At 40.9% G+C, this 14,678-nt stretch overlaps 2 protein-coding genes across 2 annotated transcripts; one reads left to right on the forward strand and one right to left on the reverse strand.

Moving 5' to 3' along the window:
- The first annotated feature begins 1,002 nt into the window (after positions 1–1,002).
- Positions 1,003–3,029, forward strand: LOC129021115 (ret finger protein-like 4A). Its single transcript, XM_054466163.2, has 3 exons — positions 1,003–1,096; positions 1,620–1,914; positions 2,425–3,029. Exons 2-3 carry the CDS (start codon positions 1,629–1,631, stop codon positions 3,027–3,029), a joined length of 891 nt encoding a protein of 296 aa, XP_054322138.1. The 5' UTR covers positions 1,003–1,096; positions 1,620–1,628.
- Positions 3,030–5,791: 2,762 nt separating this feature from the next.
- LOC129020993 (ret finger protein-like 4A) lies at positions 5,792–7,392 on the reverse strand. Its single transcript, XM_054466043.1, has 2 exons — positions 7,104–7,392; positions 5,792–6,611 (listed from the first exon to the last, which is right to left on the reverse strand). Exons 1-2 carry the CDS (start codon positions 7,387–7,389, stop codon positions 6,031–6,033), a joined length of 867 nt encoding a protein of 288 aa, XP_054322018.1. The 5' UTR covers positions 7,390–7,392; the 3' UTR covers positions 5,792–6,030.
- Between the last annotated feature and the right edge of the window lie 7,286 nt (positions 7,393–14,678).

Consider the following 14,678-nt stretch of genomic DNA (forward strand, 5'->3'; position numbering starts at 1 on the left):
GAGGGTTACCCTTTCTCCACATCCTTACCAACACTTATCTTTTGTCTTTTTCATCATAGCCATCCTAGTAGTGGTGGGGTAATATCTTATGGCGGTTTTGTTGCTGGAGGGCTCAGGAGGGTCTCCGGATGCCAGAGACATCCCAGTCCCAGCCAGTTTCCAGGTTCTTGATGCTGTCAGGAGAATGAATTCAGGGATGAGCCAGAATGAAGTGAAAGGCAAGAAGTTTCTATTCCAGAGCAAAAGCACAGACTTAGGAGAGAAGTGTGGGTGTGATTCTGAGAGCTGGTGGCGTGCATAGGAGTTCGGCTTTTTTATTTTTATGAGCCCTTCAAATTAGGAGGTGAACTAATCATTAGGTTTTCTAAGAAAAAAGCAGAGTTTTTGGAATTGGTGTGGTACCCATTTTGATACTACATATGGGCAAGCTGGGGTCAGCCGTGACAATGCAGAGTGTGTGATTTAGTGTGGTGATGACCATGGTAATTACCATGGTAATGGTTTCAACCAGGTTAACTCCCTCCTGTTTTTGTAGCACCTCATCAGCTCAGGGTCCTCCTTGTCCTTGTAATTTTAATGACAAGTGGCTAATTTTAACAGGCACCATTTTGGTCTTATGTGAAATTGTCACTGGATATGTTCTCGATTCTCTTGTGAACACACAGTATTCCTGCCTCAGTTTAAGTTACATTTCTCTGATGGTGAGTGAAGTGGAGCTTGTTCTTCAGTACTTGCTGGTCATTGGTGTGTGTTTATCAGAGAAATGTCTGCTTCGGTTTTTGTTCATTGGAAATTGGATTATTTTGGCTGTTTTTTTCTTTTTGCTATTGCCTTGGAAAAATTCCTTATATATTTTGGATATTAAACCATTGTCATATATATGGCTGCTTGTTTGTTTTTTTTTCATTTCTGTTTTTTGCTTTTTTTCTGCTGTGCAGAAGATTCAGTTTTACCTGGTACAACTTATTTGTATTTTGTGTCTTGTCCTTTTGGTGTGCTATCAGGTTTTTCACCACATCCAGTTTGCACAGTTGGGGAAGTAGAAGGTCTTCAAATGGACTCCAGCACTGTCCAATAGAAACAGAAGATAACCCATGTATGTAATTGTCAATTTGTTTTCTGGTAGTCACATAAAACATAACAAAACAAGCCTGATGAATTTTAACTCAAAATAGAATCATTTAACATGTGAGCAACTTTAAACGTTCTCAAGCAGATAGTTTACATTCTCTTTTCCCCATTATGTCTTCAAAACTGAAAGTGTATTTGGCTCACAGCACATCTCCATTCAGATACGCCCCATTTCAGGTCTCAACAGCCATTTGTGACTGGTGGCTACCATATCAAACAGCTCAGGTGTAGACTCCTTTACTATTCCAACTCAAAGTCTTTTGGTGAATCATGCCGTTTATTCCATTGGGTATCACAGATATTAGAAGTTCAGGGTCTCGAGTCATTGACATTTGTATTCATGTTGTGTCTTCATCACTAGCAGTAGTGATTTTAAGTATTGTGCCATGATAGCTCTACGCTTGTGAAGATAAAAGTCCCAAGCACTATCAGCTGTTCATTCAGCTCATGGAAATTCTAATACTATGTTCACTTTTTGTTTTCTATAGACATTTGCCATGGCTAAACACTTCAAACAAATCATTAGATGTCCTGTCTGTCTAAAAGACTTTGAAGAACCCGTGCAACTGAAATGTGGATATGTCTGCTGCCTCCAGTGCCTCAATTCACTCCAGAAGGAGCCCGATGGGGAAGGTTTACTGTGCGGCTTCTGCTCTGTGGTCTCTCAGAAGGATGACATCAAGCCCCACTACAAGCTGAGGGCGCTGGTTCCCATCATCAAGGAACTAGAGCCCAAGCTGAAATCTAGTCTAACAATGAACCCAAGGATGAGGAAATTTCAAGGTAAGGAATCTACATGACCTGCCACAACCCATAAAAGGCACTGGGCAAACGACTTTCAAACATTTCTTCATTAAACATAGGCAGTAGCAGATATCTAGCATGTCAAACTTGCATGCTTCACACTCAACAGCAGTTCTCACCTTTGTGTATAGATTTTCATGGAATCTGTGCAAGTTTGTACAATCCTTTGGAGAGCAAGCTCCTGTCTTCTTTCATGTATCATACGTGCTAAATGGAAAAATAATTTTAATCCAATTATCCACTAACTGATTTCCAAAGGAATTTCTAATATGAATCAGGTGGACTTGTTACAATTATCGTATTCATGCAATCTATAGATAAACTTTAACCTCATCAGGTGGCCAAACAGGTTTCCCCAGGAAATTTTGATTTGGGAGAGAAAGGAGAATAAAAGTGAAAGTGAATAACGTAACTAAGTGTTTGCAGTAAAAGGGCAGAGGGAGTTTGTAGTGTGTGTGTTTGCTGAACTACTGCTTCTTATTTCCACAGTGGATATGACCTTGGATGTGGACACAGCCAACAACTATCTCATCATTTCTGAAGACCTGAGGAGTTTACGAAGTGGGGATGTCAACCAGAATAGGAAGGAGCAAGCTGAGAGATTCGACGCTGCACTGTGCGTCTTGGGCGCCCCTCGCTTCACTTCCGGCCGCCATTACTGGGAGGTGGACGTGGGCACCAGCCAAATATGGGATGTGGGCGTGTGCAAGGAATCTGTGAACCGACAGGGGGAGATTGTGCTTTCTTCAGAACACGGCTTCTTGACTGTGGGTTGCAGAAAAGGAAAGATCTTTGCTGCCAGCACTATGCCTATGACTCGTCTCTGGGTGTGTTCCCCGTTGCACAGAGTGGGGATTTTCCTGGATGTAGGTATGAGGTCCGTTTCCTTTTACAATGTTAGTGATGGGTGCCATATCTACACATTCAGCAAAATTCCTGTTTGCGAGCCATGGCGTCCATTTTTTGCTCATAAACGTGGAACTCAAGATGATCAGAGCATCCTGAGTATCTGTTCTGTGATCAATCCAGCCAGTGCCAGTGCCCCAGTTTCTTTTGGGGAAAGTCAATCAACATTTCAACAGAATCATCTTTAGGAAGTTTCTGTGTGCCCATACATAGCTAAGAACTTTTCTCCTAGATATACATAGCTACAAAGCGATAGAAGGGAAAGAGCCATCATTCTGTAAACCATGAACAGAAATCAATTATATGAATTAGGGGAAAATGACATTGTACTTAAAGTTTGTCAGGTTATATTCTTTGGGGCTTTTGTTTATATTTCTGTTCAATAAATATTTTGAAAATTCAGATTCCTTTGCCAATGTTTTCTGTTTTCTGCAAGATTAGTGTACTATGTGCTATGGAAGTGATGAACTTAATAATAATTTGAATGGGACCCAACACAGTAACTGAATTTCAAATGATAAGAACCTACGAATATAGCAAAATTATACATGTTTATGTATTCAGTTTAACGCAACAACTGAACACTGACATTCATTTGAAGTGCACACTGAGTGTTTGCCACAAATATGTGTGGTCTTAGAGAGAACTCATTAGCTTTGAAATTGAAATACTATACACCCTCTTCTATGATGGCCACAGAGTCAAATTAGAAGTCAATAACTGGAAGAAATCCATAAATTTCATTTCATTACATGGAAATGAAATAACCACTTGTAAATAAAATGATCAAATATGAAATTACAATGGAAATTACAGCTATCCTGAGTTGAATGAAAAGCACACCTTTACAAAATTTCTAGACGCAGTTGAAGCTTGGTGGGAAACTCATAATAGGAAGAAAATACCATAATCAGTCACCTTAATTTCTACTTTAAGTTACTTCCCTAAGAGCAATTCAATTGTCAGCATTTTGGTGAAAACCATCTAACAAGTATCTAGGAAGTTCCAGACTTTTTCACATCTTCCTGTCTTCTTCTGAGCCCTCCAAATGGTTGCAACCTCTGCCCGTTACCCAGTTCCAAAGTCGATTCCATGTTTTCAGGTATCTTAATAGCAGTGCCCCACTCCTGGTACCAATATTTTGTACTAGTTCGTTCTCACACTGCTATAAAGAACTACCTGAGACTGGGTAATTGATGAAGAAAAGAGGTTTCATCAATTTATGGTTCCGCGGGTCGCATAGGGAACATCACTGGTTGGCCTCGGGAAACTGAACAATCATGGAGGAAGGCAAAGGGGAAGCAAGTGGCTTTTTCACATAGTGACAGGAAAGAGAGAAAAGGGAAAGTGCCATACACTTTTAAATCGTCAGATCTTGTGAGAAATCACTCACAGTCATGGGAACGGTGTGGAGGAAATCCGTCCCTATGATCCAATCATCTCCCACCTGGTCCCTCCCCAACACTGAGGATTACAATTCAACATGAGATTTGGCTGGGGACACAGAGCCAAACCGTATCACTTGATATGATCCCACAGAATACTATTAATTTTCATTCAGTCTTTTATTTCTTAACAAATCGTGGTAAAGTATATATAATTTACCATCTTTGCCATTTTTAAGTGTAAAATTCAATGGTATTTTTTATGTCCGTCTTATTTTGCCACCATCACTGCCATTCATCTCCAGAAATCTTTTCATCTTACAAAATGGAAACTGTATACCCATCGTAGCCCATTTTTCAATTCATCTATTTGTTTTCTTGCTTGAGTGCCTTATGTATTCTGGATATTAACCCCTTATCAGATGTATGGTTTGCAAATATTTTCTCCCGCTGTGTAGATTGTCACTTCACTTTCTTGTTTCCTTTGTTGTGCAGAAGCTTTTAAATGTGATGCAATCCCATTTGTCTATGTTTGCTTTTGTTGCCTGTGATTTAGGGGTTATATCAAAAAAAGTTTCTTAGATGTTTCCCCCTGTGTTTTGATCTGATAGTTTTACCATTTCAGGTCTTTCATTTAACTCTTTACTCCATTTTGAGTTGATTCATGCATGCAGTTTGATGTAAAGATACAATTTTATTCTTCTATATGTGGATGAGTTCTTCGAGTGCAATTTATTGAAGGGGCTGTACTTTCCCCATTTTGTGTTATGGATCCTTTGTCAAAAATCAATCTTACCACATGTGCATGGGTTTATATGGGAGGTTTCTATCCTGTTTCATTGGTAGACATGGCTGTTTTCATTCTAGTACCATGTCGTTTTGATTATAATAGTTTTATATTTTGAAATCAAGTAGTGGGATGTCTACAGCTGTGAGTTTTTTTTGCATATGATTGTTGTAGCTATTTGGGGTCTTTTGTGGCTTCACACAAATTTTAGGACTTTTTTCTCTTTTTCTGTGAAAAATGACAATTGTGATTTGGATTGCATTGAATCTGTGGATCCTTTTGAGTGTATAGACATTTTAACAATATTAATTCTAATCCATGAACATGAGATATCTTTTTATTTGTGTTTTTGTCAGGTCAGGATAGTTTTGATTTCCATTGAAATTTAATATTTGATCACAATTTCATTTAAAAGGGTTAAATTCCATGGATTTGGAGGATTTATGGATTTCTTCCCATTACTGATTTCTAACTTAACTCTGTTGCCATTAGAGAAGGGAGTATATATTATTTCAATTTTAATCTTAATGAGTTTTGTCTGTGATCCCACATATCTAACTCTGGCAAATACTGTGTACACTTGAATGTGAATATTCAGTTGTCGCGTTAAACTGAATACATAGACATGTAGATAATTTTACTGTAGTCAAATAAGGCCTTATATTTTGAAAATCAGTTACTCTGTTGTTTCACATTCAAATTATTATTTAGTTCATAACTTCCATAACACATAGTGCATTGATCTTGCAGAAAATAGAGAACATTGGCAAGTGAATCTGAAATTTCAAAATATTTATTGTACAGAAATATAAACATAAGCCCCAAAGAAAACAACATGACAAACTTTAAGTAAAATGTAATTTTCCCCTAATTAATATAACTGCTTTCTCTTCAAGGTTTACAGAATGATGGCTCTTTCCCTTCTATCCATTTGTAGCTATGTGTATCTGGCAGAAAGGTTCTTAGTTCTGGCTATGGGCGCACAGAAACTTCCTAAAGATGATTATGTTCAAATGTTTATTTACTTTCCCCAGAATAAATTGGGGCACTGGCACTGGCTGGATTTATCACAGCACAGATACTCAGGAAGCTCTCATCATCTTGAGTTCCACGTTGAAGAGAAAAAAATGGACGCCATGGCTCGCAAACAGGAATTTTGCTGAATGTGTAGATATGGCACCCATCACTAACATTGTAAAAGGAAATGGAGCTCATACCTATATCCAGGAAAATCCCCACTCTGTGAAACTGGGGACTCACCAGGAGAGCAGTTATAGGCATAGTGCTGGCAGCAAAGACCGTTCCTTTTCTGCAACCCACAGTCAAGAAGCCGTCTTCTGAAGAAAGTGCGATCTTCCCCTGTCGGTTCACAGATTCCTTACAAATGCCCACATCCCATACTTTGCTGGTGCCCACGTCCACCTCCCAGTAATGGCGGCCGGAATTGAAGCGAGGGGCGCCCAGGACGCACCGTGAGGAGTCGAACCTCTCAGCTTGCTCCTTCCTAGTCTGGCTGAAATCCCCACATCGGACACTCCTCAGGTCTTCAGAAATGATGAGATAGTTGTTGGCTGTGTCCACATCCAAGGTCATATCCACTGTACAAAGAAGAACCAGTAGTTCAGCAAAGACAAGCACTAAAGACTCCCTCCATCCCTTTGCTGCAAACACCTAAATATATTATTAACTTTTACTTCTTTTATTCTACTTTCCCAAATCAAAATTTTCCTGTTTAGCCACCTGATGGGGTCAAATTTTATGTACAGAATGTTTGAATATAATAATTGTAACAAGTCCACCTGATTCATAGTAGAAATTCCTTTTGAATTACGTCATTGGATAATTTGATAAGTATTTTTTCCATTTAGCACATAGGATACATGAAGGAAGACAGTAGCTTGCTCTCCAAAGGATTGTACAAATTTGCACAGATTCCACGAATACCTATACGCAAACGTGAGAACTGCTGTTTGTGCAGCATAGAAGTTTTAGATGCCAGCCTTCTGATAATGCCCATATTTTAAAAAATGTTTGAAAGCTGTTTTTTCGGTTCCTTTTAAGGGTTGTAGCAGGTCGTATAGATTCCTTACCTTGAAACTTCCTCATCCTTGGGTTCATTGTTAGAATAGATTTCAGCTTGGGCTCTAGTTCCTTGATGATGGGAACCAGAGCCCTCAGCTTGTAGTGGGGCTTGATGTCATCCTTCTGAGAGACCACAGAGCAGAAGCCGCACAGTAAACCTTCCCCATCGGGCTCCTTCTGGAGTGAATCGAGGCATGGGAGGCAGTAGACACATCCACATTGCAGTTGCACGGGTTCTTCAAGATCTTTTAGACAGACAGGACATCTAATGGCTTGTTTGAAGTGTTCAGCCATGGCAAATGTCTGTAGAAAAAAAATGAGCATGGTATTAGAATTTCTGTGAGCCAATAGTGAATAGCCAATAGTGCTTGGGACCTTTTATCTTTACATGCATAGAGATATCTTTGCATGATATTTACAACCACTACTACTAGTGAGGAAGAGACAACATAGATACAAATATAATTGACTCCGGGTGCTGAACTTCTAATATTTGTAATACTCATTGGAATAAAGGGCATGATTCACCAAAAGACTTTGAGTCGATGTAGTGAAGGCTGGGCACGGTGGCTCACGCCTGTAATCCCAGCACCTTGGGAGGCTGAGGCAGGTGGATCACGAGGTCAGGAGATCGAGACAATCGTGGCTAACACGGTGAAACCCCGTCTCTACTAAAAATACAAAAAATTATCCCGGTGCAGTGGCGGGCGCCTGTAGTCCCAGCTACTCGGGAGGCTGAGGCGGGAGAGTGGCGCGAACCTGGGAGGCGGAGCTTGCAGTGAACTGAGATCTCACCACTGCACTCCAGCCTGGGCGACAGAGCGAGACTCCGTCCCCCAAAAAAGAAAATGTTAACTATCTTCCTGAGAACATTGAAAATTGATTACATGTTGAAAGGATTATATTTATGAGTTAAAATTTGTTAGGCTTGTTTCATTATGCTTTATTTGACTACTTGAAAATAAACTTATAATTACCTATGTGGGTTATCTTTCTGTTGGACAGTTCTGGACTACATTTGAAAATTCTCTACCTCCCCAGCTGTCCAACCTGGATGTACTTTAAAAAAACTCTATAGCATAACATCACATCCAAAGCACAAGACACAAACATTAATAAGTAAGTTTTACTAGGTAAGAGTGAAAATATTCTGCATAGCACAAAACAAAGAAAGCAGCAAAATGTGAAGACCAGCTGCAGAATGGGAGAAATTATCTACTACCATATGGATAAAAATAAATTAATATTCAAAATACATAAGGAACTTATTTAAGGCAATAGCCAAAAAATTCCAATATTTAAATGGGCCAAAGACCTGAATTGACATTTCTCTGAAGAACAGGTACAGATTGCTAACAGGTCCTTAAAGCATGCTCAACTTCAGTAATCATCAGCTACATGAAAACTAAAACTGAGACAGGAATTCTGGGTAGTCACAGTAGAAAAAGGTATCAATTACTAATTTCTTTTTTTATTTTTATTTTTATTTTATTATTATTATACTTTAAGTTTTAGGGTACATTTGTACAACGTGCAGGTTACATATGTATACATGTGCCATGTTGGTGTGCTACACCCATTAACTCCTCATTTAGCATTAGGTATATCTCCTAATGCTATCCCTCCCCCCTCCCACAACAGTCCTCGCCCGGTGTGTGATGTTCCCCTCCTCCGTGTCCAAGTGTTCTCTTTGTTTAATTCCCACACATGAGTGAGAACATGCGGTGTTTGGTTTTTTGTCCTTGCAATAGTTTGCTGAGAATGATAGTTTCCAGCTTCATCCATGTCCCTACAAACGACATGAACTCATCATTTTTTATGGCTGCATAGTATTCCATGGTGTATATGTGCCACATTTTCTTAATCCAGTCTATCATTCACATAACAGCAAGAAAGGAGCTGTTAAATTAGCTATAAGGACAAGGAGGAGCTTCAGCTTTAACAAACAGGATGGAGCTAAGCAGGCTGAGACAGGCTGGGTGCAACATAGTATTTGATTTGACCCAAGCCCTACCCCAGACCTAATTATCTGCTCATTACCACAATAAATCACTCACCCAGCAGCTCCAGGATAGATCTGAGCATGCCCTCATTTAGTACGAAATTGGGTGGCACCCCCATTCTGAGAAATCTCTGCCTTTTCCCCAGAAAATCTCCTGATTATTCCATCCCCTAATTAGAAGACCTCAAAAAAATAGAAAACCCAAACCCTGTTGGGCTCGACTCATTCTCAGGAGCACGCCCTCCCACACTTCTCTCCTAACTGTGTCCTTTTGCTCTGGAATAGAAGCTGCTTGCCTTTCACTTCATCCTGAGTAGTTCCTGAATTTGTTCTCCTGACAGCATCAGGAACCTGGAAACTGGCTGGGACTGGGGTCTTTCTGGCATCCAGAGACCCTCCTGAGCCCTCCAGCAAGAAAACCACCATGAGATATTACCCCCCTCTGCTAGGATGGCTGTGATCAAAAAGACAAAAGATAAGTGTTGGTATGGATGTGGAGAAAGGGGAACCCTTGTACACGGTTGGTGGGAAAGAAAATTGGTACAACCACTACAGAAAATAGTAGTGAGATTTCTGAAAACATGAAGAATAGAACTGCCTGTGTTCCAGCAACCCTACTTCTGTGTTTATATGTGAAAAAAAGAGGTCAGCATGTCAAAGAGATATCTGCACTCTTAGGTTCTCTACAGCGTTATTCACAACAGCCATGGAAACAACCCCAGAGTCTGTGGGAGAAAAATGGATGAGTTAATGGTGGTATATACAATGAATTATTCTACCATAAAAAAGAAGGAAATCCTGGCATTGCACCAATGTGAAGGAAGGCTGAGGGCATTATGGGAAGTGAAATAAGTGAGGTTGAGGGAAGTAAATCGCTTGAACCTGGGAGCTGGAGGTTGTAGTGAGTGGACATTGCGTCACTGAACTCCACTCTGGGAGACAGAGCAAGACTCTATCTAAAAAAAAAAAAACGATCTCAGCTCACTGCAAGCTCCACTTCCTGGGTTCACACCATTCTCCTGCCTCAGCCTCCTGAGTAGCTGGAACTACAGGCACCCGCCACCAGGCCCGACTAATTTTTTGTATTTTTAGTAGAGATGGGGTTTCACTGTGTTAGCCAGGATGGTCTCCATCTCCTGACCTTGTGATCCGCCCGTCTCAGCCTCCCAAAGTGCTGGGATTACAGGCGTGAGCCACCGCGCCCGGCCTAGGAAGGAGATTCTGACATATGCTGTGACACGAATAAACCTTGAGGACATTATGCCAAGTGATAGAAACCAGTCACAAAACGACAAAAATTGTTCAATTAAACGTATATGAGGTACTTAAAGTGGTCAGAATCATAGAGACAAAGTAGAAATTATGGTTGCCAGGGGCTGAAGAAGAAAATGGGAAGTTATTGTTTAATCAGGACAGTTTCAGTTTTACAAGATAAACAGGGAGATGGATGTGACGATGCTTGTACAACATTATAAGTGTATTTAGTACCATTGAACTATACACTTAAAACGGTTAAGATGGTAAGTTTGGTATTATGTATATTTTACCACAATAAATTTTTTGAGACAAGGTCTTGCTCTGTGCCCAGGCTGAGTGCAGTGGCTCAATCACAGCTCCCTGCAGCCTCAACCGGCCTCCCACCCACACCCACTGGGGCTCAAGGACCTCCTCAACCTCCCCACCTCCGCCTCCCAAGTAGCTGAGACTACAGGCACACACCACCAGGCCCAGGTAATTTTTTTAGATTTTTGTAGAGATGATGTCTCACTATGTTGCCCAGGCTGGTCTCAAACTCCTGGCCTCAAGTAATCCTCCCACCTCGGCCTTCCAAAGTGCTGAGATTATAGGCAAGAGCTACCACACCCAGCAAAAAAAAAAGTTAATAATATACCATTTAGGTAATGCACAAGAAAGAGTTTGTGGCATATATATGTGAAATATATGTCTACATTTTTTAAAGGGGAAGTGCTTTGATTCCAAATCAAATATGTACATTCCATTCAAACACACATGGGACATTTACTAAACTTGACCTTATCTTGGGCATAAATAAAAGCTAAAAGAGAAACAGGTATTCTAAATCAGAGATCACTGGTCTCATTCAACAATCACAATAAAATTAGAAAATAAAGGCAAAAGCATGGAAATCCATTGTTAAATTTTTTTTTTTTTTTGAGACTGAGTCTCGCTCTGTTGCCCAGGCTGGAGTGCAGTGGCACCACCTCAGTTCACTGCAACCTCCGCCTCCCAGGTTCAAGCAATTCTTTGCCTCAGCCTCCTGACTAGCTGGGATTAGAGGTGCCCACCACCACGCCTGGCTAATTTTTTTGTATTTTTGGTAGAGACGGGGTTTCACCATCTTGGCCAGCATGGTCTCGAACTCCTGACCTTGTGATCCACCCGCCTTGGCCTCCCAAAGTGCTGGGATTATAGGCATGAGCCACCGTGCCCGGCCTCCATTGTTAAATTTTAAGTGTACATTTTAATATAACAGGCAAGTAAGAAGCTAATTTAACTTATTGAGAAAGGAATGGACAAACTTCATGAAATAAACTTCAATGGCTGTTAAAAATAGGAAAAGTTTTCTAGAAGCTCATTTTCCATCCAGATTTGAAATATATAGGCTGGGTAGGGTGGCTCATGCCTGTAATCCCAAGCACTTTGGGAGGCTGAGGTGGGTGGATCACCTGAGGTCGGGAGTTCGAGACCAGCCTGCCCAATGTGGTGAAAGTCCAACTCTACTAAAAATACAAAAAATTAGCGGGGCATGGTGGCAGGCACCTGTAATCCCAGCTACTTGGGAGGCTGAGGCAGGAGAATCGCTTGAACCCGGGAGGCAGAGGTTGTAGTGAGCCGAGGTCACACCGTTGCACTTCAGTCTGGGAGACAAGAGCAAAACTCAGTTTCAAAAAAAAATGAATAATATATGTAATTTTCATCATAATATATGGGGAAATGGATGTTAAACACTGGTGGAATATAAATGCATGTAATTTTGGACGAAAATGTGGCAACCTGTATTAAAATGGAAAATGAAGATTTTCTTCAACCCCACAATTTTACTCGCTGGTATCCATTCCAAAGTAGCATTTTCAAATGTGCCCAGAGTTTTGTGTGCACAAATGGTCACTGCAGGGTTTTAAATAATTGTTGAAAGCAAAAACCTAAATATTCATAAGTAAGAAAACAGTTAAGTCATGGCACGGTATTATGGTACAACTGGACCATTATATGGAGTCAGAGGGAGACTAGAGGGGCTGGAGGAGAAGATATGGGGAGTGGTTTGATGGACATTGCATAGAGTTTCAGTTTGGTATGAACAGGTTCTAGGGATGGTGGTGATGATTGCACAGCAATGTAAATGCACTTAATGCCACTGAATTGTACTCTTAAAAATAGTTAAGATGGTAAGCTTTATGTATATTTCACCGAAGTTTTTTTTTTTTTTTAAAAACCCTCACATCCCTTTAATCTCTTCTCCAAACATTCCTTTCTCCTTCCTGCTCTAGGGGAAGCCTTCCCTTGCAGATACTGAGTCTCCCGCGGCTCTCCCATGCCGACAGTTTCATCAGCCCCATTCTTCGTGCTGCAGAGTCCAGATAAGGGACGGATACCCTCTCTGGTGCTCCCTAACACTTCACAGACTTTAGGCCGACACTAGGCTCCACCACCCATTACCACTTTGTGTTGTTGCCATCCAAGGTCCCTAGCACAATCTCCTCATTCCTCCCAGATTCTACCCCCTGGCTCACCCCTACTCTCACGCTATTCTTGGGGCATGCAAAGCAAACATTACTGACAACGTGATGAATATGTCATTTAGCATAAGATTAGGACATTTTAGAACTGGCTGATAAAAGATTACTTCAAAACCAACCAGCCAAGTCACCAGATCAACAGGTCTCAAACTTCCTTCTCTCCACTTCACTCTTTCTCACTGCCAGAGATTTGGTGTTTTATTATTTGTCTCCCCAGGTTACATGAATTCCCCAATCACAACCAACATACCAAGTCTGGAAAATGGACCTTCAGTTTTCTATATTTTCTTCATTTCTCCTCAGCTCTCCAAGACCTCCAATTTTCTGTATCTCTAATTCAATTTCAGAAAAAAAAAAAAATGAGGAGACAATGCCTTCTGGAAGAGTCCCGTTGTCTCACCCAATTTAGAGTTGGGAAACACAAAAGTTAACAAGTGAAAGTGCCGGCTGCACAACCTCTCTGCAAATTTATCTGGTTTTCATTACAGGCCGGGAATAGTGACTCTCACCTGTAATCTCAGCACACTGGGAGGTCGAGGTGGGCGGATCACTTGAGGTCAGGAGTTTGAGACCAGCCTGGCCAACATGGCAAAACCCCGTCTCTACTAAAAATACAAAAATTAGCTGGGAGAGGTGGCGTGCACCTGGAGTCCCAGCTACTCGGAAGGCTGAGGCAGGAGAATCACTTGAACCCGGGAGGCAGAGATTGTGGTGAGCCGAGGTCACGCCATTGCACTCCAGCCTGGGTGACAATGCAAAACTCCATCTTAAAACAATAAATAAATAAATAAATAAATAAATGAATAAATAAATAAATGGTTTTCACTACAATGCATCCTTGCCAAAACAAAAGGTCAAGACTTGATCATTTCTGGTGCCCTCTTACCTGTTCCTTATGCCCTCCAGACCTTCAGGAAACACTGAGACTTTAGGGAAATGAAGAAGAAAGAAAGGTCGGGGGAAGACTTACCCAACCCAGCCCCTGGTCCCCCTGGCTGGAACTCAACAAAGAACAGCTGTGGAAACTTAGAATAAAAGGCCCTGGCTGCTCTGTGACTGGCCACAGAATCTCTCCTTTTCATTGGCTGTCATGGATATTGATGACTAGATGCAGAGGGCAATTGTTTAGGTTCTTTTTTAACTCCTCAGGTGTGAATGCTTTTCCCCCAGCTGGATAGTTCCATGCTGCTGTTAATATCATCTCCCTACATAATATAATATGATCACAGGGCTTCTGCAAACTATCTTCTCCTGACCAATAATAGCTGGTTTGGCAGACTAGTAATGGGAACCACTCTGCTTATAATCTGAGTATCTGACTCCTCCTATGAACTTCCTACGGGAACCTATTTTGTGCATGTCTCAACTTCCGCTTTAAAAGTTGAGCACTTAAAAAGGAGCATTTGTATATAAGGAAATCAGTGAATATGCTTGAATAACTGGCTTTGGATATAAAGAGCAGAAGTCAGAATCTGCAGGTGTCTCCAAACGCCCTGTTACCCTCATCATTGACTCCTGTGCAAATGCTGCCCCCTCTTCACGCTCATCCCCATTATCCCCCCGCAGCTGCCATTCTTGTCTCCACCATCTTTAACGTTAATTGAATGCTAATGGTGTAAAAGCCCTACCACTAAGTGCATTTTATGCAAGATCCTTCTCTTCACAGCCCTCTGAAGTAGATAGCATTATTATTCCCATTGTCAAAGATACTTGAGGGCATCAGGGTGGAGGCTAGAGTTGAGAACATTCCTACTTGGTCCGCCCAAATTTTTTTTTTTGACTTTTTTTTTTTCTTTATTATTATTATTATTATTATTATTATT

Source organism: Pongo pygmaeus, chromosome 20 (genome assembly GCF_028885625.2).
Source record: "Pongo pygmaeus isolate AG05252 chromosome 20, NHGRI_mPonPyg2-v2.0_pri, whole genome shotgun sequence".
Classification (NCBI taxonomy): Eukaryota; Metazoa; Chordata; class Mammalia; order Primates; family Hominidae; genus Pongo; species Pongo pygmaeus.

Excerpts from the sequence above, each read along its gene's own strand:
- LOC129021115 (XM_054466163.2), top strand. The coding sequence starts at position 1,629 with ATGGCTAAACACTTCAAACAAATCATTAGATGTCCTGTCTGTCTAAAA. Across the intron at positions 1,915-2,424 it reads AAGGATGAGGAAATTTCAAG|TGGATATGACCTTGGATGTG; the intron begins GTAAGGAATCTA and ends TTATTTCCACAG.
- LOC129020993 (XM_054466043.1), bottom strand. The coding sequence starts at position 7,389 with ATGGCTGAACACTTCAAACAAGCCATTAGATGTCCTGTCTGTCTAAAA. Across the intron at positions 6,612-7,103 it reads AAGGATGAGGAAGTTTCAAG|TGGATATGACCTTGGATGTG; the intron begins GTAAGGAATCTA and ends TTCTTTGTACAG.